Consider the following 25,851-nt stretch of genomic DNA (forward strand, 5'->3'; position numbering starts at 1 on the left):
ATATTTTGTGACCTGGGACCATGCAATCACACAGTCTTAATGATTGGAACACCACACAAATCGGATGTCTTGTAAATGCAGTCTTTTATTAAGAGGTCTGGCAATTTAAACTAAAATAAAACAAACAAAAAGAAAAGCCTTGCGCATCTGAGCCATAACTCACAGTTTTTCCTCTAACTGCTGTTGGGCGGCTTACCCACTTCCAACCATACAAAATACAAATTTGAGCGCACTACAATATGTTGGAGAGCACTACAATATGTAACCTCTGCTTACTTTATCTTCTGAAGTAATCGCTTACTATTTCGAGAGAGCAAACAGGTCTGTGAGGGGCAACTAAAATCTTTAGAATGAAATAATGTTGAAGACAATACAATTTCCCCTGCTCTTCTCATCTATCATTTAACTACTCCTGTCATTTGTGGTTAGCACACAATTTAAGAACATATAACTCAATTTGATATTTGACAATCCATTACTCCTTCTACATTTGTTTAGTAGAATTTTCAGATCCTTTGTCCTCAAAGTTTATGAGATCAAAACCAATACAAAAGAAATACAATTTAATATGCATGAGGATGAGGGAAAGGGCCTTTAATGCATCGAAAATACGTATTTGGCCTTTTGAGTTCAGATTGGAAGGCAATGAATCACAAAGTAAACGTGACATATTTCTAAAAATAGTGATGGGTACCTAAAAATATTTGAGGTAAGGTAATTAAGAGTAATACGATCAACTGGTTAAATTAATTAATTTCAGATAGTAAAAAAAGAATGAATTAAATAGTGGAAAATGTGTGATTATGAACACAATTCCCTTGACAGAAGCTTCCAAGTCAGGATAAAATACTCAAGTCAGCAACTTTCAGATAACACTAAGACTGACTGGTAATTTAATGTTCCCTGGTGATGCTTTGTTTATTTTTTCCATGCTCATTGACCCAAGATTACATGCACCAAAACGTGAGTTGTGTGTGCTGAATATTTAAAAGATTTAGTTGTAAAGCACGGTGCATTTATGCTTCCATATGTACCAAACGCATTTCACTTCTGAAATAGGAGGGAACTTCAGTAGAAAGATCTAAATGTAAATGTACATGAAAACAAAAAATATCATATTTTTTTTCATCAAAATGCATGGTACATTTTTTTTATGAAACATATGTAGCTCCATTATAGGCGATTAGGCATGTGCTAAAATAGTTACTTTTTATACCCCACTGCTTCATAACATTGAAGACACAAGTAAATGGTAAAGCGCAAAGGTTGTTTTGCCTTGTTTTTGGATGTATTGGAACTCGGACTTCTGAAGCAAATGCATTTTCAAGTTGGAATGTTTAATGTAAAGGTGAAATTTAACAGTTGCCTCTCTTTACATTAAAGGGAGGTAAAACGGGTTATTGATTTCTCCCATTTTGTCTATTTATATTAAAGTGAGCAATCAATAGGTATCATAATTAATGTGCAATTCTTTTGATGTCTGTAAACACTTAACCTTTTTGCTAAAAGCTGCCTGTGACATTTATAGGCTACGCACAAATGGATATGTGTCATTTTCACAAAGTTCAAATTTAAAACCAGCGTGTCTTACTCTGTGTCAGTGTTCTTTGTGTTTTTGTAATAATAATTGGGTTTGTAAATGTAATTACCCTTTTTGTAATAAGGATTTAAGTAAATCACATTACATTATGCTATCCTGGCATTTAGGCTGTCAAGAAGGGGTTAACATAAACCTGTGCCAGAAAAATGGCTTGTGTACCTTCATTGTCCATAGATCATAATGTATATTTTGTGTATATATATATATACATTCAGTGCCTCACACTGACTGCTCTGTCTTGTCTATGCTGCGTTGCTAAACTCTAGCCGTATGTACAAGTTCCAAACAGGGTGCACTTAGCAGGGTTTGCATTCAATCAACTTTTCTTTATTCATACAGAATTTACAAGGATTATGTCAACGTTTCAGTGCGTACTAGACTTTTTTTTAAAGACCTATACAGTTCAGTCATAATGAGCTCAGTCATATTGAGGTAAGTCCTTTCATTCTCCAGTGGTGGACCATAAAGGTTAAATGGTGTAGCTCAGTCGATGAGAGACTGTTTTGACTCTGTCTCCCAGGCAACCACTGACTTCTTCTCTTTAAAACATATCAAAGCTGTGCTAATGGGAAAAGAGGTCAGATAACATTACATATGCATAGTTGTCCTTTTGCATATGTCATAAACATCCCTGTACCCGTACCCCAAAAAGACACAGACACCAAAATTAAAGTTGATAAAATATCTTGGCTTTAATAAAATATATATAGGTATAAATAACAAAATGTGTCATATACAAACCATATCCAATTTTAACATAGACACACAAATTTACCCAAACACTACTATACACACTCACAATGACCCATAAGTCTTCATAACAATATTATAAATAACATAACACAAAACACAGCCACAACAGGCATCTTACTTCAACTGACTTAACATTGCAGGGGTGTACCCCACCCCTACACCCCCATGTTGAAAGTCACCAACTGGCTCTATACTAACAAATCCCAAATTCAACCATGTGAATCTTGTTACCAAACGTCATCCCAGCTACCAATCATCCCTACCCCCCAATGTTTTATCCAGCCCCCTTGCCGTGACCAGACTGGATAAAAGGAAGAAACTACCCCACCCCAGCAAACAAAATAAGGTATTGAGGATGGGACAACAACAGGTATGTCTGGATTAAATAAAATTGTCCCTAATTTAAAATGTCTGTTATTATATAAAACAAATAAGCCCTGCCCCCACTGATTCCCTATCCAATAAAAAATACTTCCATACATATATGCCTGCCTCCTAGCTTCGTCAAGGCCTATTCCCTTAGCTTTGCTAGTCCCTGGCTACAAGAGGACAGTGATTGGCTGTAGGTGGAGTCATGTGAGCATCTCTTCTTACACTGATATCTCATTGGCTGAGAATACAGGAAAAGGGGTGGAGCTGCAAAGCTTTTTTTCCTTTTTTTAAAATCAAAACGAATGTGTTATATTTTTTTTGGTGTGGGGCTCGTTATGCAGGGGATTGCTGCAAAATGGGGAGATGGATCCAGGTGTCAAATAGGAATGAGAAATTCAAGATACAAATTTTGGCTAGGCAGGAAGACCCAGTCCAGTCAGCAAAGGGCTGTGATCAAGTGCAGCCCAAGGTCACAGAAAAATGGGAGCACAGAATAACAGTAAGACAGGTAGCAGATAAAACACATGCTTTTTACAATACATCGGAACTCTGTCTGAGGGGCTTTATATCAGGGAATCGGTGGATGTCACATCCAGGACCAGCATGATTTTGCAGATGGACCCCTTTAAGATAGAAAATCTTCACCCTTTATGTGTGTGCACCTTAACTCGTCTTACACCAGACTATCAGGACCTGGCTGGGATCCCAGTGCCACCTCTGGGGCTCAGCCAAGCACTGGGCTGGTAGGAGACTCAATTTATTAGGAGAATGCCAAGTGTGTAGCATTGAAGAGACTTTCCCCATAAAGCCAGCCCAGGGGAGTGAAAAGTCAAATAATAAAAAAATCATTTGGGAGCTCTAACGGGCAAAGCAACTCACATTAAAGTGACCGTGAATGCAGATCTCCAGGAACCAGTGCTCTCTGAATTTGCATTTGCATGTTAAATTGTTTTTGTTTTGTCTTTCTATGTAGTGTGTTTTTTTCAATTTTTTTTGCTTATAATGATTAAGTTAAGTGTTAATTGAGGTGTAGTTTTAAACATGCATGTACACAGTTTGCTTTTCTCTTAAGGTTGATTGTTCTGCGCAACATGCATTGCCTAAAGAGAGGTAACTGTAATCTTACCATATCTTTTTTCATCTTGGAATACAATATATATATATATATATATATTGGAACAATAATTCCTGGATTTTATGGTGTGATCGCTTGTGCATCCATTTTTTTGGTTCAGCCAATGGAAGTGCTCTAAACCAGTAGTCTGGGGGCCATGAGTTAGTGGAGTGGCTGTCCATGCGGCAGTTCACCAACACATAAAGAGATTTATGAAGAAAATACAACAGGAAAATGAGGCCAAAACCTTTCAAATGCACTTAAGTTATGTTAGTGCCTGAAGGGTATCTGGAGTGTCTATTTAAACACATATATACAGGATCAATACAAATATCTCTCTGGTGACCTATTGACTAAGATTATACAAAGGTTAAAAGGTCATTAGTTAACTGGAAATCATAATTTCACCTACAGCAGTGAAAGGGCATCTTTACTGTACATTTTAAATTAAATGATAACTCCAAGCAAAAACACTGGTTTTGGTTGTAGTAACCCTCTCTGTTAAAAAAAAACATTTAAACTTATTTTTTTTTCCAGCCCTGAGGCCTCAACCCGGTGTTCTCGCTCCACTAATGTGACTAACTGAAGGGGGAAGTAGGGCAGGGCAGATGGACTGAGAGGAGGACAGGGGCAGAATGTATGGAGGAATGCTACCATTGACTGTCTGGTGCCAGCATGCTGGCATTATTTGCCAATTTTGCACAGAATTGACAATAGCGAGGCTGGAGATTAATTTAAGGCAGCTTAATCTCTGTATGTGCAGCGTTTCATTGCAAAACAGTCTACAGGCACCATGACCATTTCAAATCAGTGACGTGGTCCTGGTACTTGAAGTAACCCTTTAATAGATAGCACAATATCTGTTGATATTCTAGATAATAAGGACATTTCCAAGAGCTTGAGAACCGATTTTGAAATCTGTTTTTATTGCTGGTTTTTGGGAATTGAAAATCACGTACGTTTTGATTTTGTGTTGTCTTCCGGTTTACCAGCAGCAGGACTCATCATGTAGTAATCGTAGTGCATTTATAAGAGCATGTAAAACCATGAAGATGACCAAAAATATGTTTTCAGAATTCTTTTTTTTAAGTTCATGTATGTAAAATCACATCATAATCATACAATTCGTAATCAATATAAACTCAAAAACACTTTATGTAAATGTTCTATTTCACATAAAGCCCATGTTCCATTAAAGCAGGTAAAAACTGCAACTGTCACTTGTAAATGCCATTTGATGTGTCCCGGACATTCTAAGTCTTTGTGGCTGCCATTTATAGCATGATACTGTGTTTTGATCTCCATGCTTACCTTATCTGGGGTTAGATTTTAAAAGGCCTGTATTACTTTATATGAAATGCTTAGCACTGATCACACCTTGTTCTTTGAAGCCTTAATGCACCACTGAGTCTGCTACGTGAAATATAGTCCCGACAGGCAAAGACTGCTGAATTCAGCATATAATTGTTCTGATGTTCACACAGTGATCGGTGATACCTATAAATTCAAGTGACATGCATGCCTTTCTTTCTAAACTAAGTTACACCATCCAAATCTTAGTGACACATTGAGGTGCTCTTAGAAGCTTTCTGACCCAAAGTGACATATTGCGACCGCACTGTGAAGTATTAGAAAAAAATACCTCTTTCAATATAGTTTAAAATTCCCTTAAAAAATAATGCTAATTAATACATTTGTATATGTGTATAGCAGGATGTTGATAAGGTATCACTCTCAAATAAAGTATTTAATTATTTTCAAAGTCTGAATAATCATGTTTAATGAAAGATGTGTGTAAATGATTGATGGAGCATGCCTGATTGATGGAGCATTCAAGTCTCCGAGGCATGGGTAAAATATAAGGGTTTAAACACAAACTGGGAGTTTAAGTGACGTGATAGTCAACTTAAAGAATTAGACCAGAGTTCTGTCTTGTTACTTTGTTCATGTGTGATCACGGCTTGGACATATTCAATAAATTCATTCATTAAACACAGACACTCTTTATGTTCAGCGCCATAATGCTTAAAAGACTTACAAATTGTGAGCATAATCCATCTCTTTGTGATTATACGGAATCTGTTGGCGCTATATAAATCGCAATAATAATAATAATTATTATCTTTTATGTAAAGCACAACAATATTGCACTATTTTTATATTTTTTCCCTTTTTTGTCTTTTTTTCCCCAATATATACAAGCACTAACTTATTTAGGGGTAAGTATTCGTATGCTGTTTAAATTTTTTAGCACTGGACTAGCTCTTTCGTGTTTGGGAGGTGGGGGCGCATTGCATAAATCCTAAATATTCTTTATGATTTTTTCGGATTTTGATTGTGAGATATAAGGAGTATCCACAGAGTGCCACAGCTATTATTGTATCATACATAAACCTTTTAATTATTTTCTAAGCGCCTAGAATTGCACACCTATTTTTGCACTTGTATTCATTAAATGATTATTTCCGGCTAATCATGGCAGCATCACTCATGGGCAGGGACGTTTTAGCCGCGAGGCAAAAAGGGCATTTGCCTTGGGCGGCATTTTCCATCAGGCGGCAAAAAAAGCCACCCCCAAATGCCCAGGGCAAATGCCTTGTTAACCTTGCGGCTAACTGACATGCCGGGCGGGCGGCTGGCGAGGGAGCACTTCCCCTGAGTTCTCTGCTCAGCTCCCTCGCGAGCCGCCCGCAGAGTGAGGCTGGGAGCCGGAATATGACATCATATTCCGGCTCCGCCTCCCAGCCTCACTCTGCGGGCGGCGCGCGAGGGAGCTGAGCAGAGAGCTCAGGGGAAGTGCTCCCTCGCCAGCCGCCCGCCCGTCAGTGCCGCCCTGCAGCCACTGGACCACCAGGGAATGGGAGAACCCCCCACCCCCCAGCATTCCCAAAGGTAAGGAGGCTGGGGGGGGTTAAATAGGGCAGCACAAAACCAAGATACACACTGCTCATGGGTAGCTACCCCCCCAGGAACACAGGGCAGTAATTAAACACAAATTAATTAGACTAATTAGGTGTAAAAGGTCCCTCCTCCCTTCGTACCCTAGTCTTTTTTTTCCTGTACTCAGCCAGACAAACAGGAATTTTTTTTTTCCTTTATAGAATTTAATATTTTTGTCTACCTTCCTGCGTTTCCGTGGGTAAGGACTCAGTAATCAGGCTGCACGGGCAATACTAACTGAGTTAGGTTCAGATTAGACCTGAAGCAAGGAATCACAAGAACTGCATCAAATTATTACTCAGATGAAATAAGGGGTCGGTGAGTACCTTAAAAATTTTCCCTGAGAAAATCCCCCCTTTTCTTCCTTACATGGATATCTCTGGGGCAGTAGCTTTGGGGGAAGCCATAACTCGTCTTACACCAGACTATCAGGGCCTGGCTGGGATCCCAGTGCCACCTCTGGGGCTCAGCCAAGCACTGGGCTGGTAGGAGACTCAATTTATTAGGAGAATGCCAAGTGTGTAGCATTGAAGAGTGTGTCTTGATATTTTGTGTCTTGATATTTTATTGATCTCATTAAACAACCTTTATGTTGTTCTTTTACTTGTGCAGATTCTGTCTTTCACTTACTGTGGGATTCTTCAATCTCCCAGCTATCAATTTCTGCAGAGTTCAGCTGCAGTTGTTTGCAAGTCTGTTTCTCTGTATGGGAAGTAAGGGGGCGTGGTTTGGATTGGGTCACGTGGTAATGATGAGATCGGTTGTTGGCTAGAATGCACACTGCGTATGAGCGAATCCCGGCATATAAAGGGAAACCGCGCCAAAATTTAAAAGTGCTCGTTTTGGCTCCAGATTTAGCAGTCTGTTCCTGTGTGACACTCTGAACCTGTTCCAGCTGTATTTGATGCTCGGATTTACTGCCCTGGGCATTGAGAGCTATATTTCAGTTATAGTGACATTATCTTTCTCTTAAACATATTATTTAAGATACGTTTATCATTTTTTTAGCAAATACTTATATACCGGTAATATTTTCTTTTAGTATGGCTTCTCCCTCTGCCTATAGAAGATCTGACTCTAGAAAAAATAGGTGAGCCAAATATTTTTTTTTCCATAAGGGGGTTCTTAAAAAGAGTGCAATAATGGGCTAATAAAATATGTATATATATGGCCTTGTATTTCAGCCCCAGCAAAACTTGTGATACTCCACCCAGGAAGTGCAAGAAAAAATACAATAGATGCATAAATTGCAATCTATCTGCACCTGAAAGGAAGAACCTGTGTAGATCATGTCTGATGGAAGTAGCTGAAGAATCTAACAGGATGAGATCTCCTCAGGAAGATTTTAAAATATGGATCTCTCAGAGAAAACCTGGTGGAAAGTCTAAAAGAATTTAAGATGGCTTATAGGTTTTGCTCGGAGGCATCATTGGATACTACCAAAATGCTGGCAAAAAGTATGGCATTAACAGTAGCCTCGAGAAGGGCTCTATTGCTTCACTCATGGGGAGCGGACTATGCCTCAAAGACCTCTCTCTGCGGTCTCCCATTCCAAGGAGATTTAATATTCAGCAAAGTATTGGACAAGGCCATTCAGAAGGCAGCTGATGGCAAAAAAGGAGTGACAAAAACCAGCCTCTTCTTCCTGGAGAAATAAGAGATATACAGATGGGTCCTTTCAGGACAGTAGATCTTACAAACTCGCAAGAGAATATTCCCGAAAATCTAACTGGAGAAGTTACCTACATACATCTTATACCAAAACTCATGAAGGAAAGGACCTAGGACTTCAAATAAAAACTTCTGAAGGTCGGCAGGTTCAGATAGGGCTGATTGGAGGAAGACTTCAAAGGTTCTACCCTATGTGGACCCAAAACATCACAGACACATGGGTGCTTTCCCTTTTAAGGGAAGGCTACATGATGGAATTCAAGACTTTTCCAATAACAAATATATTCGTAGAGTATCAAAGGGCCGAAAAGAACAAGCCATGAAAGAATGCATTCACAAACCTCTACACCAAGGGGTAATAGAGGAAGTCCCAAAAGAAGGACAATACAAGAATTTTCAAGATTGAATCAATTTCCACAATCTTAAAAAATATAAAGGAAAGAGAATGGATGAGGTCAATCGACTTAAAGGATGCTTACTATCAGATACCAGTCCACAAGAACCAGCTAAAGTTTCTAAGATTCTGGATGTTAGGAAAACAATTCCAGTTCAAGGGCCTGCCTTTCGGTCTGAGTATAGCCCCGAGAACATTCACCAAGACTCTTATTACTTTTATAGCATTCCTAAGAAATCAAGGCATTCAAATTTTTCACTATCTAGACCAAGCATAGGCAACCTTCGGCACTCCAGATGTTTTGGATTACACCTCCCATGATGCTTTGTCAGCATTATGGGTGTAAGAGCATTATGGGGGATGTAGTCCACCAAAGGTTGTCTATCTCTGATCTAGACAATAAACTGATAGTGGGCCCTTCTCGTCAGACAGTTATTCTTCATACTCAAGCTGTCATGGAAATACTACAAGCTCACAGTTGGCTGATTAATACAGAAAAAAGTGCACTTACACCTTCCCAAAGAATTATATTTCTAGTTGATAGATACCTCAAAAATAAAGATCCACTTGTCTCCAGAAAGAGTCATCAAGATAAAAGACAAAGTCAAAAAGACTTTAAGGATCAATTGCACATCAGCAAGGTATCTTATGATCCTGATGGGCTCAATGACCTCTACAATAGGTTTGGTGAAGTGGTCTCAATGGAGATTTAGACCAATCCCAAAAAAAATTCTTCTACAGTTCAACAAAGAAAGGGCAGACTGAGAACACAGAATGTATATTTCTCCTTGAGTGAGATAACATTTGATCTGGTGGAAAGAAGACAGAAACTTATTTCAGGATTCCCTCTGGAAGAACCACGTACGGCAACCCATGACGACGGGCACAAGTTCTTATGGATGGGGTGCCCATTTCCAATCCCTATGGAAACAAGAAAAGTGGACACACAAGGAGAGTCTTCTACATTCCAACTAGAGGGAATTACGTGCTATTCAGAAGGCGCTTTTAGGTTTCCTTCCTTCCATTATACAATCTTCTAAAAACAGACAACCGGGCCGTGGCATCGTATATAAACAACCAAGGGGGCACCCGCAGCAGGCTTCTTCTAGAAGAATTGTCTCTGATTATGGAACTGGCCCAATCCAATCTTTTTCAGGTACAGAGAACAAGACGACAGACTTCCTAAGCAGGTCAGAGATCCTCCCTGGAGAATGGAGACTTCATCCGAAGGTATTCAGAGAAATAACTATCCGGTGGGGCATATTACAGATCGATCTTATGGCCACAGCAGAGAATTGCCAGACTCGTACATTTTACTTTCGGCATCCACATCAGCTTTCAGCAGGGCAAGATGCCCTATCACAATGGTGGACCTTCGATCTGGGGTATGCATTCCCTCCTCTATCGATGATACATCGCTTCCTGCACAAAGTTTGGACAGAGGGAAGGGAAGTAATAGCAGTGATCCCGAATTGACCAAGGAGGTCCTGGTTCCCCTTACTGATCAAGCTGAGCCTGACAGACCACTGGCTCTGAGGTCAGATCTCCTAATACAAGGCCCTGTATCTCACACCAATCCAGAGATCCTGAACTTAGGGGCATGGCTTTTGAAAAGGAGAGATTGAAGAACTTGGGTCTATCTGAAGCAGTTATTGATACACTCTTGAAATCAAGACAAAAAACTACTTTGGAACGTTATCATAGCATTTGGGAGACATTCAAGAATTGGGCATCTTCTAAAGCAATTGAATTTAACAAGAAGGACTCGACAAGGGTCATAGCCTTAGTACCTTAAAAGTACAATATTCTGCTTTATCTGCTCTATGTGATGATTCCTGGTCTTCGGACCCACTAATTGCAAGGTTCTTTAAGGCTGTCGTAAGTATTAGACCATCAGATCTCCCAAAAGGAATTACTCTCCTCCATGGGATCTTCCTCTGGTTTTGGATGCCTTGACTGAAAGTCTGTTTTTCACCTTCAGAAAGTCTGAACTCTACCCTGCATATAAAACCTTGTTTATGGTAGCTATAACCTCAGTCAGACGTATTTCTGAAATTAAAGCCTTCTCTTCGGATGACTCCTATACTCGGGTAGATCATGACAGGGTATGTCTACGTACTGAGCAAGAGTTCTTACCTAAAGTGGTCTCAGAATTTCATCTGTCCCAAGAGGTGGTCCTACCTTCATTCTTTCATAATCCAGGATCTGAAACATAAGCCAGATTTCATAACCTGGATGTTTGGAAATGCCTGGTTTGTTATTTGGAAATTTCAAAATCCTACAGGAAGTCTGACCAGCTATTTGTCCTTCCTTCTGGTACAAGAATAGGTGAGGCTGCATCTGCTTCTACCTTAAAAAGATGGATTACTATAATTATTCAGAGTGCCTACCATCACAAGAACTTACCTCCTCCTGACAAAATGAAAACGCATTCAACAAGAGCTTTGGCTACTTCATGGGCTAACTGGGCAGAGGTACCATACGAGAATATTTGTAGGGCAGCAACCTGGTCTTCCCCAATGACCTTTATAAAACTTTATAAACTGGATGTGGCATCTCCTTCCACCTCATTTGGCAGGGGAGTCTTGTCCTCAGTATCCTCTATTTGTTGAAATTAAATTTGTTCTATTTTTTCGATCTTTGAGTCTGTTTCTTCCCAACCCTTCTATTTATGTTTCTGTTTAGGTATTATCCATGAGTGATACTGCCATGATTAGCCAGGAATAGGGACAATTTACTTTATACTTACCATAATTTTATTTTCCTGGCTATTTTTCATGACAGCATCAGGTTCCTATCCTTTATATTTTGTGCTTTATAATTGGACCAGGGTATGAATGAAGGAGGGACCTTTTATACCGAATTAGTCTGATTAATTAGTTTTTGATTCCTGTCCTGTGTTGGCTGGGGGAGGGGCTACCCATGAGTGATGCTGCCACAAAAAATAGCCAGGAAAAGAAAATTACAGTAAGTATGAAGTACATTTTCCCCCATTATAACTGAAGCAAAGATAGAGGAGAATTTTAAGTTTACTTTTATTCCCAAAATGTAGCTGTAAAAGTAATCCATACCTTGTTCTGGCAAAACTATCATCAAAGATATATAATTAAACACATACTTACCTGAAGATCACCTACCTTTCCACCAAAATGTCCATACCTTGTGCAGCAAGAAGAAGTGTTGGCATTCCATTTAGACTGCATACTACATATTTGTAGACTTTTCCTTGTAAAAGGAAGGCCTAATTAAATATATGTATTTTCGATCAATTTGTACCACAATGTATAGATGGAATATTATATTGTTTTTTTTTCTTGACAGATGACACTTCAATTACAATTTTAAAATGTCATGTTTCATGAAATATTTCATATTGTTTATATTTTAGCTGGTAAAGTGAACACTTGGGAATAGCTATATTTGATCATTCCTTGATCATCTGGCCTTTTGTAACAACTTTATTATAGTTCCTCCATATGTATTTCATCCATTAACCTCATAAGAACAGATTCAATAAAATGTAACTGTAAATCAGAGTTCAAAGAAATTATGATAATGTAAATTATGAGAATGTAACGCTCCTTTTCGTACAAAACGTAGCGTTCTCATAATAACAGCACATTGTTTAATTTAAAAGAATGAGCAGGGATGGAAATACACAGATTACTGTCCTATTTTATTTGAAGATGTCACATTAACACTTCTATTGGCTGAAATAACATCAAATTCACAACTAATTCCATGGTTGCCAGGGCAATGACGGATGCCTTTTCTCTGGGCCTTTCTGTTCTGTGTAAAAATCAATAGCCCTGTTGGCCATGTGAGCACTTCAAAGGTAGCACCAGCCCTGATATAATGTAAGCCTTCAGGGGATGTGATTATATCTACACTTAGGAAACCATAGCAGGCTGCGACCCTATACATATAATTCTTAAAGTTCACCATGCGGTCCAGGTTTTTTGAATGTCCCTATTTGAGCAGAACTTTTAAATTTCTAAATCCTGGACTGTTTGTAGATTTGATGTGGAAATGGTGTGCTCTGTGAAAAAATCCACAGCAGGTATTCAACTCACTGAACAGTGGTGGATTGCTTTTATTGACCTTATAGTCTCATCTAAACTATCTTGCCTGTGAGCAATTGTTCATGACATAGAATATGTTCACCACTCATGAATGGACATAAACTGACAATGTGGATAACGTCCTACCTGCTCCAGATGTCAGTCTGTACACAGAGAAGGCACTTAACGTAACATGCTTTGTTATCCCTGGAATGTTTCATCCTCACCAGACTCTCAAACAATGAAGAAGTCACGGCTTACCAGGAACCTCTATATTGCAAACTCAAATTAAAAGTCAGTCACATTCCCACAATTATTTAACATGTTTCATCCAGCATGGACTTAATCATAGACCATATTCCTTGTATATTCTTATTATGTGCCCCCGGGGCAATAAATTGCACAGTATTTTCTAAATCATATATATGTAGTAGCTTCTATTATAAATGGTTTATTCTTTGCAATGAAATGACTTACAAATGTTTAAACAAAATCTGAATATTTAAGCCATATGTAATATAATAGTTACTTAGTAATATCTCCATCTCATTTGTTTAATCATGACATGTCTTGCTGGTGATGCCACACTGTTGTGTTTTGCACAATATTTATTTTACCTTTTGTTCTTCTCAATAAATATACTTTGATCATTTCTATTGACGTAGTAAGGTTTCAGACATTGACATTTTAAAAAGAAGGCAACATAAGGTTTTTGTTATATAACAGAGGAGAGAAACAAATAAAAACAGCAAAAACAAAGCATCTTATGCAAAACATGTTAAGATACTGGTAAGCTGTACCAGGTCTAACCGAGTCCCCTCATATGTGAGTGAGAAGCTAAATGTTAATGGGAACATGATCCTCCACCAACCGCTGCAAGTCTCAGTATGTGTTCTCAAAAGTAAAAAAAAAAAAAAAAAACTTCTCTGGGTCTTGCGCGGTAAAATTTGCTTACAATGGCTTGTTGACAACACTTCGCAATGTGTAATCTAACGATCAGCTGATCAGCATTCGGGGTCAGGTTTATTTCCTCCGAATGTATAATTAAACTCATGTACATCAATATTCTGTCATCTGGCGAGTAAATCAAGCATATAATTTAGAAAATTTGATTCCTTGAAGTTATTTGCCACCTTATTTCATGCATTTATGCCCACACTTCAACTTTATCACCAACAGAATCTAAATTGTTAGATTAATTCCTATTGACAATTGAGAAAGCTCAGTGGTTAGAGATCCAGCAGCATTATTTCAGAATATCTCTGGCCAGGTTCATTTTTTTCAATATAGCAAAAGCATGGGTTATGTACTGATGCTGTAAATTTGCAAGGCAACTACAAAGAATTAATAGTGTTATACTTTCCAAACGCTTCGTTTTTGGCAATTTAAGCCCTATAGCCTTTCATGCTTCTTGCATAGGTTATTGTTAAAATATATGTATGTATGTTGCCCATCATAATATTTCTTTAACTGCTGCAGTGTGGACAAACTGAAGCAGCTATATGCCCAATAGCCCACTTTGCGATGTCATAGCATAAGAAAGCACTATGTTTTCACAGAACTAATGTAATTAAGAACAAGAACAATGTATCTTATTTATACAGACTCATTTCTAAACACATTTATTGTAGTTTAAAGACACAATACTGTGAGTATTATTGCTGTGTAGCTCTTGATTAAAGTCAGACATGCCAAGAATACCAAGCTCATACGAAAGAGGGAGATTAAAGGAACACTATAGTGTCAGAAAGACAAGCATGTATTCATGACACTATAGATCTAAATGCGCCGTTTATGTGACCGTCCGTCCTTGTCCCAGGTTAAAAAGGTGTTTTATTCACCTTTTCCCATGACATGTGGGTCTCCTCGTGACTGGCTCTGCCCCTGCTCTGCCCTCTTGGCTGAGATCATCAAACTTGATAATCACAGCCAATCAAATGCTTCACCATAAATTTCCTGTGTAAAATGTAATGTGTAAAGGCAGTGTTTAAGTTGTAGTTGTTCTGGTCACTATAGTGTCCCTGTAAGAAAGAAAAGAAGCACAGAGGGATTTATGCCCCAAATAGGGACTGTCGATCCTAACTTGGGACACTTAGGAGGTATGCAGATAACTGAAGATATTCTGCTAGTTGTATATTTCTTCCCTATTTGCAATATTTGAATGTCACTATTTACAATTGTTAAAGTATGTATCCCATAAATTTATGCTGGTCAGAGCTTCTTCTTAAAACAATGGGATGGCTGTTTGCTGAAAAATCCCAGCCATGCGCTGGCCTGGTGCCTATAGAAACTGCAGACTTAAAGTAAACAAAGAAGATTCAGAGGTGTATCTTTTTATTATAATTATTTTTTCCTCAATACTTATTAACCACCACATCTCTACCAAAATCGTAGCAAAGTAAAACAAAAAATGCTCAACTGAATTCAGAGTTTAGTTAATTTTCTCTAGAAGCTTTATCTATAGCTTCATTCTGTCTTAACAAATAGAATTTAGGCAATTGGAAATGGCAGCCCTCTCTTCCATTTTTCCATACAGTAAGCAAGTTTGAATTGGAACTTTTACATACAGTCTAACAATCACGGAGGTGGGAAGAGTAAGAGAGGTTAATATAAATCAGTACAAAACATGAATTATTGCTAATCATATTATGTCATCATTATCTACAATAGTTAATATAACTGTACTAATGTATATTAGCATTCATTATACCCACATAAACATTGTGTTTAAATTCTGTTGGCATTTTTATGATGCTGACTTGCTACAAAGGTAATCCGGTTTCTTTTCTGTAAGCAAAATTGTATTATTTCCATCTCATCTCATATGAGATATCTATTGCCATGTGGATGGCTGCAGATGAGCCATTAACGGTGTCGAAGTGATCCCAATCCCACCATTGCAATCATTTTTGACAACACATTTACTATTATTGGATTGGTGGAAGAGGACTCTAAACCTAGAATTAATCCTGAAAGTTTGGAAGATCACAATTCTGCTGAAAAGGAGTTAGTGACACTCTAATGCAATAGCAATTTCAACACCTCCAAATGACTTCAGAAGAACATTTCTCACAATTAACCAGTGCCCAAGAGATTTCTAAGTGCTAGCATACGAGCAGAATAATCCACACAAAGTACCTCCCTCGACTTAAGGACAAAGCAAGTAACTAAAGTATAACTAACAAAATTGATAGCATAATAAATCCATTGTACAATAGTTAAAATGTTTGTTTAGAGAGACCTTAATGAAACACACACTCACTGCCATGACCATATGGGACATTATCAGTAACACCTCCTAGCATCAACAATGCACTTGGCTGACGATAAATTTCAGTCTGTAATGTTATCAAAAACTCCTAGAATATTCCTTTTTTTTTTCCTTTTCTTTTTTTTACAGTATCTATCAAACTTGACGTCAATAGATTAACGATGAAATCATGGTTTAGTCGCAATTTTGAATCAATACCCTTTTTTTAGTTCAATGATGTAACAGGTATGAAAATTGATACAATAACATTTCCTCAATATATCTTTGAAGGATGAATTAAAGGGACACACCAGTGGCTAAATAAAAAAGTAAATAATGAAAAATAACTGTTTAGTAAATTGACCCTTTTCTAAAAAGCATGCATGTTTTCATTGAGGTGTATCTAAACACAGCTTCCAAAACCTGCAAATCTCTTTTTTAAAACTGTTGCTACTTCCCACCTCCACCGTCCCTTTCTTCCTCAGCCCAACTTTCTGTGGCTGTCAAATCACAGACTTCCCAATGTAGCTCAATTAGAAGTCTTTGCAAGGCTCTATGCAATTGCTGCCTCTTGAGTTTAGCTAAACAAACCAGGAAGTAACAGGACCGGTTGTCTGATTGACAGCAAGAGAAGTATGACAAGGTTAATTTGTAAAAGAACCCATTTCTACTGAAATCTGCACTTTTTGTAATATTAAAAAAGAGGACACACTCTTCATGTTTGCTTTAGCAGTCTGGGGTCTCCCTTTAATTGATTGAGATATTAAACAATGCAAATCTTCATAAATTTAATTATGTATCTCTGAAAAATATGTACCTAAAATTGAATTAACCTTCAATTATATGTTATTTATGCATCCCATGTTTTTTTTAGAAATGCTAAGCTAACATTCAAAAAGTGCTTGGTACCGAATGCCCTTCATGTCTTGTATAAGATGTCGATAACTTGATACTAAGACTGCAATTACCTTGTGGATGCCATTTCTACTTTATGTGTTCTATGTAGAATAATACATTATCCTCTAAAGTTTATCATAGCAGCAATACTAGTAGACAGTACGTGAATTCCTACCTAACAAAAGTAATTAGCTTTATCCTGCTTTCTGACAGTACTAGGCTCAAGACCTCATTTCTGGCCTATCTACACTGATTAAATACCTTGTCTTTATAGGGAACGATTACTAGACACAAATCACAGCCCAAGACCTGATCATGTGGATTCCATTCCAATATTTCCTCTGACTGGGCAGTGTAAGCACTAACCTATCTATCTCAACTTATTATTGCCTAAAGTTTGGGGCTAATTCACTTCAGTATCGGTCAAATTAAACCCAATTTTTGACCAAATTCTCAAAAATTATTTAAATATAACTGGGACGATGGCACCTGAATACCCACTGCACAATAATCACAACAAGGACTGTACTGGTTATTGCTCTAGAAGTGCCCTTTTAGGCTTAATACATAGGGTACCATGGAATATCGCATTAAAACGTAGATTGTGGAATGAATCCCAGATGACTAAATCTCTCATCTCACACAGATGACTTAGATGATGTTGTTTTTAACCCCTTAAGGACACATGACATGTGTGACATGTCATGATTCCCTTTTATTCCAGAAGCTTGGTCCTTAAGGGGTTAAGAATGATAGCATCATTCGAGATAACCAGACTTGCTAACAGGTAATCAGGATGAGATAAAAGTTTTTTGTTGTAACCTCCAGCATGCAGGATGCTTATACTGACAATAGATGTAATAGAGAGTTGTGATGCTGACAGAGGCTGCAGGTTTGCAAGTTGTAACATTCTGCAGGCACAATGAATCCTTCAGCTGAAATTCTTTCAATCTAATTTGATAGTGGGTCAGGCAGCAGAGAGAGAGAGACACTTGCCTTATATGTTTTCCAATTTCATGAGAGTGGACAAGCCTGAAGGACACAAACAGGGAACAACAAGAGGTCTAGCTGGCAAAAGGGTGCTAATTGGAATGAAAAAAGGCTGATTGCTGACAGTAATCAATAAAGTAGGAGAAATACGTTTGTAAACGCATGACTGTGTATGGTATGGGAATACCCTGTGAAGTCAGCACTGCCTGTGAATTTCAATGTCCTTCTAAAGAGGATTTCAGACAGGCTGCTCGGCTGCCTCGCGTCTGTGGAATACATTGAAGTGAAGAACTGCTAAGCTGGAATGGAAATCAGGCTCTGCCTTCCAGAACATGCAGTCAGATCAGCCCGTGACATCTAACATTGGGGAGAACGCCTGCCTAAAACTTACTCCCATTTCATTGCTCTGAGGACGCACCGGTCAAAATGTCGGGCATTAAACTGCATGCTGTGCTTTGTGCGAAATGGATTTACAGGAACAGTACTTGAAGAGTCGAATAAATAATTGTGACAGCAGGGAATGGACCAAGTTTTCTGTTGGCAAGAGCAAGGTACCTGTGTGACACAGTGTAAGAACTGTTAGCAGGCAGCATGCCGTGTATGTTCAATCATTTTATTCATTTTTGGTGGCTCTTTTCTGCTGTTAGCTCATCTTTTTATTTATTGTATCATGCACACACACACACACACACAACACACAACACACACACACACACATATATCTGTCTATACTTATTCACTTGCATGCTGTGCATGTCTGTTGTGTTAGAATAACATATATTTGCTTGCGTATAATATTTCTGCGTTGGATAAGAAAAGCATGTATACCCTAGGACACACTTGAAATCTAAATGTATGGTGTATTCATTGATATTATCTGCAATGCATAAATTAGTAGATGTATTTGCTGTAATAAGGTAGCATTTGACAAGCTGATGTTTCAGCACTGCATTTAACCAAAGTTGAAGCGATGAATCCCCTCCTTGTTTCTTTCTGTATGTGAATCTAGTCTTTCCTGTTGCTTAGCTGCAAAAGAGCCCTGATTCACAGCTTCTTTGATAACTCATGGTAAGCAGTGTTAGCAATGGGTGTTTAATTCAAAGAAAGACCAATCTAAAAAAAAAAAAAATACAAAAATAAGTTGGATGTGAATGTGATTTACAAAGTACAAAAGCAAGATTTTATAATTTGCAATATTTAAAATAAATAAATAAATAAATAAATAGAACATAGCTGCAAAGAGTTTGCAAAAATAAATCATTATAAATGTAAGATTGAAAGCACTGCACTGTTTTTGGTAAACAATACGCTCACAGGGCTATTTAACAAACTGTACATTGTTGAGGATTCCGATTTTACACCCAGATAGCTGACATGGGGACTTTTTTTCTTTTGAGCCAAAATTTGCAGTTCCCTGATGAATACTTAAACGTCACAGCTTAGTGAATAACCTTGTAGCAGAAGGAGTGAAAATATCTGGATCATAACAATTAGAGGTTCCTTCACGGAACACAGAATTAGAATTAGAGTGAATTGAAAACAAATTGCAAAATGTACTTACCAGGAAATATAAATAAACAATATATCACAATTTCCAGTCATCTAGTACTATCTGTCTATATGTTCATCTATCAATTATTTATCTATCAATCTTGCATCTATCTATCGATCTATCGATCTATCTATCTATCTATCTATCTATCAATTATCTATCTATCTATCTATCATTTATCAATTATCTATCTATCAATTATTTATCTATCAATTTGCATCTATCTATCTATCTATCTATCTATCTATCTATCAGGTATACATTTTCTATCTATCTATCTATCTATCTATCTATCTATCTATCTATCTATCTATCTAGCTATCTATTATTTATCTATCAATCTTGCATCAATCAATCTATCTATCAATTATCTATGTATCTATCGATCATTTATCAATTATCTATCTATCGATCATTTATCAATTATCTATCTATCTATCTATCTATCTATCTATCAATTATTTATCTAACAAGCTCGCATCAATCTATCTATCTATCTATCTATCTATCAATTATCTATCTATCTATCTATCTACATTTATATAAAATTGATCAATCCATTTAGACTGTATGTTTTTAAATTCACAAATATTTTGTTAGTGTTACAATTATGTCATCCCCTACTCTAATTCTAACTTTAATTTGGCAACTTTAAACTGTTTACACTTCTTGTGTTTGAAACATCCAGAGATTTGTAGTGATGTTTAGCCGAGTAATGTAGACAGATACTGGAATGCTAGAATGTGAAGATACAGCGATGGAAGTCTTGTGTAATTTACACTAGGGACTTACTCAGAGGTACTGTATCAGAGCAACAGATGGTAATTTAGTTTTTTTTTTTTTTTTATCAGTTAACAAGAGAAACAGATGTACCAGAACAAACTACAGTGAAACATTGACACAGGGTATGTTTTATCATCAACAATGCATATCAGTAAGTTTGCTCCATATATAGTGAATCAAATTTAAAGTAACACAACTTTGAATTGTAATGAAAGGAAAGAGAAAAACGGAAACATTAATATTTTTGGTCCATAGTCACCCTTTTACTAAATTCAGACACTCCAGGCACTGACACAGGTTAAATACAATTTATTGGCAATGCTAAGATTAGTTATGCTGTGTATTGATTTCTTCAGTCTATTTTTTGTTTTACTAGCAACGCAGTGGATGCTCCAGCTTAAGATGCACCAAGCAAAATCAGGGACTAATAGTGACTGATAGGGACTAATTATAAGTGTTAAAAAATAACTGGTTCTTTGCTTAGGTCTGCAGTTTCCTCCTCCCATCCCCCATTATTGAAGAGGCAGCTGAGAGTCAGTACAACCAATTATGTCTAGGAGTCAGATCTCTAAATATGCCTATAAATATGTTGATGGTGTTGAACAGGTCATGATTTCTCATTGTAGCAATGGATGAGCACATGGGGTTAAATGAGCAAAGACCAACAAGTCAGAGGACAGAGTCGAATTCCGGGGACAAAGTTTAGCAGCCTCCATCCTTAAATGTCACTGTATGTCTGTTATCTAAACAAAGAAACTAGAAAAAGAGAGTTATACAGACATGTTGTCCCGTTCAGAGATTTCTAATATATGTGGAATGCAGGTTAAACATTTAAAGTGCAAAAACAGCCATATACTCATTAAGTGTTGTCAAACCTTCTGGGTGCCTTTGTCTATTTTCATTGAAGAAAGACAGTGAAGAAAGAGTAAGGAACTGGCAAGGGGGAACTAGGGGATCAAATTGTTAAAATTTGGTATTTGTGTTCATCCATTAGGAAAATTAGAAATAATTTAATTGTATTTCAGATTTTTAAAAAAAAAAAAACATTTGATTGTTAAACCTCTACTGTAAATAGTGTAACTATGAATCCAATATTATATACAGCATTACTTTTGTATCAAAATGGGTAGCACTGCAGGTTGGGAGGGTGGAGGGAAGAGGGTGGACCTATTGAGCACATCAAATTATTATCCAAAAAGGCGCCAAAATGGGAAGACTACATAACACTCACAACGGAACCACTTTTGAGAAAGGCATAACCAGGCGAAATGCGTTAAGTGGAGGTGGGCGATCTTTTTATTAAATTGTAAGTTATCTGTTTTTACTGTGTGTTCAATAAAGCTTGTAGAGCAGTTCTTCACCCATATCTGGTATCTTGGTAACTGGTGCGGCACTGAGAAAGCTAAGCTTTGACCCAGTGTCCAGATCCTCACTAAATCATATTATTTCAGCATATACTGCTTTTAGTCTGAGCCAGCTTGTGGAGTGGCTCAGAACCATGTGAGTGCGTCCGATTTGTTTTACACATAGATTTAGTTGTAACTATATTATCCTATGTGTATTTTTTTTATCTTGTTTGTAAATTCATCCATTATTTATCCAATTTGTGGTAAAATTTCAATTTTTTGTGTGTTCTTACCATTATTTATTGTATATTTCACTTATTGCTTGTGTGTTTGGAGTGATACACACAGTGATTATAGCACATTGTATGTGATATTTTTTTTATCAAGATTTACTGTCCATTGTTTTTACATCAAATTATTATTTTCAAGTGGATAATTCAAACATACAAAAAAAACTAAACTTGCATAACTAGTTCTAACCTGTAGTCTAATTGGATGTGTTCTCACGATCTTGAGTTTATATTCTCTGATATGCCTTTAAGAGTTGTTCTGTGGATTTTCTGTTAAAACTGTAAATGGTTTAAGTTTATCCAATGCTGGGCTAGAGGTAGTTTAGAATAGAATAGTATAGACACAGTACAGGCATTTCTCACTTTATGAACTCTCACTTTATGAACTACCGCCTTTATGAACTTTTTTCTGAATGCGCTGCCATTTTGTTTCACCACCATTTTGTGTCAGTGGTCCACGGATCAGGACCGAGGAGAGTGCTTTGGAGCACAAACAAGAAGAGAATAAGACTGTGTGGTCAGGAGTAGACAAGAAGAGAGATGAGGATCAGGAACACAGTTCCTGAAGATAAAGAGAAGACTAAAAAACAGGTTTAGATTATACTGTATTATTTTTGTGCTCTCATGGGCATACATTACAGATCCTGTAATATTGTGCTATTGAGCAGTGATTTGACTTGATTTGTCTGTGTGTGCCTGACATAGCTGTCTGTGTGTATGTGTGTTTGCCATTGTGCCATGTTTTGGCAGGTAGCAATGGAGGAAGGCTGAAAAGCCTGAAAAGGGGGAGAAGGAAGAAAGTTCAAGAGCTCTAAAAATAAAAGGAGTAACAGAAAAGTGATAAAGGAGAGGGGGGAGCTAATAATGAAGAAAATTAATAAGTAGGAGGGCTTAAGAGAGGTGCCCCCATTCAACAAGTGCAGCATGTCTCTTCATTGAATAGTACGAGGATTGATGATAATTTGATGAAGAATTCAATATGGTATGTATGCCTTTAAAATTCCTACAACATACATGTATTTGCTATGCTTTCATGTTGTATTTGTACTTAATAATTTAGGTTTTCAATGGTAAAATTTGTCGGTCAGGAACGGAACCCGTGTTTATTACATTGTGTCTATGGGAAATTAGTTCTCACTTTATGAACTCTCACTTTATGAACTAGGCTTCAGAACCAATTAGTTTGTAAAGTCGGGAACTACCTGTATACACTAATACTATAAAATGGTATAGATAGAGAATGGTAGTAAAGAAAAGGTACATACAGTTATTCCCATGTGTTCTCAAGAATTCAAAGTTAGATCAACATTCAACTTTGCTATTGTGACATATAATGTGAAATTTCCAAACTTTGGCAGTTTCGTGAATAACCCTGTTAGTCTTAAGCTGGAAGGAGTGAAGACAAGTGCACTGTGTTTGGGAAATGTATAATCATATAGCAATCAAGGAACGTATGATGAAAATAATGGGGAACAAAAGTGTTAAACCATTTGGTTCTATTACAGCTGCACATGCGCACCAGCCCCCAAATGTTTCCCTATGGGGGTACATTGGATTGGCTGAGATCATCTACCCTGCCAAAAAAGGCAGAGTGGCAAGAAAAAGACTGGCACGGCGAGGGCTGCAAGTTAAGTAAATCATACCCTCACATGGGGATGGTAGATATTAGAGAAAATAGATGTTTACATATGAATTGAGAAAGTTGTTAAAGTATATAACTTTTTGAATTTCACTGGTACTTTATGTTTATTCATTTCACTGAGTGGTACTTTATATGCACAATGGACGAATTTGCACTTTATGTATTTTTAATTGCATCACTGTTAGACAAATTTAAGGTAGTTATGTGCATTATGTAAACCAATCCTAGCATGTCAGAAAAGTGGGAATGAGAAGTTCTGTTCTGGAGGGGAGATAGTTATTCTAGTGACATAATTAAATCTTTAAAAATGGTATGCAACAGGTAAAGCAATAGCTAAATTACTATGCTAATACAAAAAAAAAAAAAAAACAAGTGTTTAGCTATTGTGCTTGTACAGATGGATGAAACTATAGATAGCCATCCTTTATTCTTATATCTCAGAGTATAACAGATCCATCAAAGTTGGTTAAAGGCATCAGAGCAATGTCATATTACAACAAGGAAACATGGGTAGCAAGATCAATAAAATTGTGTATGCTTGAAAATCATTAAATTATTATTTCTAAATAAAATGACAATTCTGATAAATTAAAATTTTGCCTTATTTTGAGTACGGCACCAATGCACCAATGCTCCTGATGTTTTTAATATCCCTATTTATAAATAATATTGAAATAGGCATTGAAAGACATATTTCAGTGTTTGCAGATGCAACAAAACCAAGATAGGTAATACAGTGTGAGCAGGGTATTCTTTACTGCAGGGGGATTTGGATAGATTAGGGTACTGGGCACTCAAAAGGCAGATTACATTTAATGTAGATATAGATTAGCGGAAAGTTATGCACTTCAAGGTGAAGAATGCACAAGAAAGTTACACCTTGTATTGTAGTGAATTAGGGAAAACAATACCTGAGAAGGATTTGGCAATTGTTATAGACAATGGCAACAATGTCAATCAGTAGTTGCTATGGCCAGTAAGGTATTGTCATGCATAAAAAGGGGCATTAATTCTCAGGTTGAAAATATAATTTTGTCTCTTTATAAATTAACAGTATGACCTCACCTTGAATATGTCATGCAATTTAGTTCCCTGTTCTGATGAAGGATATAATGACACAAGAAAAATAGGTTGGCTACAAAATTAATAAGGGTAATGAAAGATTTTTTTCCTTATGAAGATAAGCTAACAAATTTAAATCTGTTTGGTTTAGAAAAGTGGCGCCACTCAGGGAATATGATAACATTAAACAAATATATTTGGGGCCAATACAAACCATTGTCTAGAAATCTATTTATAAATAGGACTACACATAGGACATAATGTCACCCATTTAGACTGGAAGAAATGAGGTTTAATCTAAGGCAAAGGAAATTGCTCTTTACAGTGAGAAAATGAAGATGTGGAATTATCTGCCTGAAAAGGAGTTTTTATCAGAATCTGCACAGATGTTTACCAAGTGACTGGATTAATTCTTGCGAAAATATAATATTTAGGGATATAATATTTAATAGCTTTTTGATCCAAAGAGAGATCTGACTGCATTCTGGGATTTTTCCTAGTTTCCTAGACCCTATAGTGTTAACACCACCATCTAGCCCTCCTGGGCCCCTCATGCCTCCATAAATATAGTAAAAATCTTACTGTATTCAAGCCAGAAGCTGTAACTCTGCATGCTGTTAGACTCAGAAAAACAAGCAGTCTGCTGAAATGTGGTAGCCTGATCCAATCACAGTGCTTCCCCATAGGATTGGCTGAGACTGACAAAGAGGCAATCAGGGGCAGAGCCAGCATGATTCAAACAAAGCCCTGGCCAATCAGCATCTCCTCATAGAGATGAATTGCATCAATTAATCTCTGAGGAAAGTTCAGTGTCTGCATGCAGAGGGAGGAGATACTGAATCACAGGATGCTGTGCACAGTGCTGCCCTGTGCTCTGCTGACAGCAGATCTCAGTGGATGGAGGCATATTATACCTCCATCAACTCTGAAGTCCCTCTGGTTCACTCTGAGTGACTGCAACTGGAGGTGTTCCTAGCTTTCAATGTAAACACTGTATTTTCTCAGTAATACAGTGTTTACGTGAGAAAGGCTGCAGGGAGCTATAGTTCTCACCTGAACAACCTCATTAAGCTGAAGTTGTTCAGGTGACTATAGTGTCCCTTTAAAGCTCTTTGAACTGTTTGTTTTTTTGTT

At 37.3% G+C, this 25,851-nt stretch overlaps 1 protein-coding gene across 3 annotated transcripts in view; it reads left to right on the plus strand.

Moving 5' to 3' along the window:
* CTXN3 (cortexin 3) overlaps nucleotides 1-25,851 on the plus strand; it is an 88,259-nt gene that overhangs the window by 25,154 nt on the left and 37,254 nt on the right. Inside the window, exon 1 of one of the 3 annotated variants that reach the window (XM_063454154.1) lies at nucleotides 18,083-18,611. The exons of 1 other annotated variant lie outside the window; for it this stretch is intronic. Coding sequence is in view for 1 of the 2 variants with exons in the window: in XM_063454152.1 (XP_063310222.1) it covers nucleotides 18,563-18,593 (31 nt within the window). In the remaining variant the exon portion in view is untranslated. Of the gene's footprint in view, nucleotides 1-18,082; nucleotides 18,612-25,851 lie in introns of those variants that run through there. One more of the 3 variants, XM_063454152.1, reaches the window with a different exon arrangement.

This window comes from Pelobates fuscus, chromosome 5, assembly GCF_036172605.1.
Source record: "Pelobates fuscus isolate aPelFus1 chromosome 5, aPelFus1.pri, whole genome shotgun sequence".
Classification (NCBI taxonomy): domain Eukaryota; kingdom Metazoa; phylum Chordata; class Amphibia; order Anura; family Pelobatidae; genus Pelobates; species Pelobates fuscus.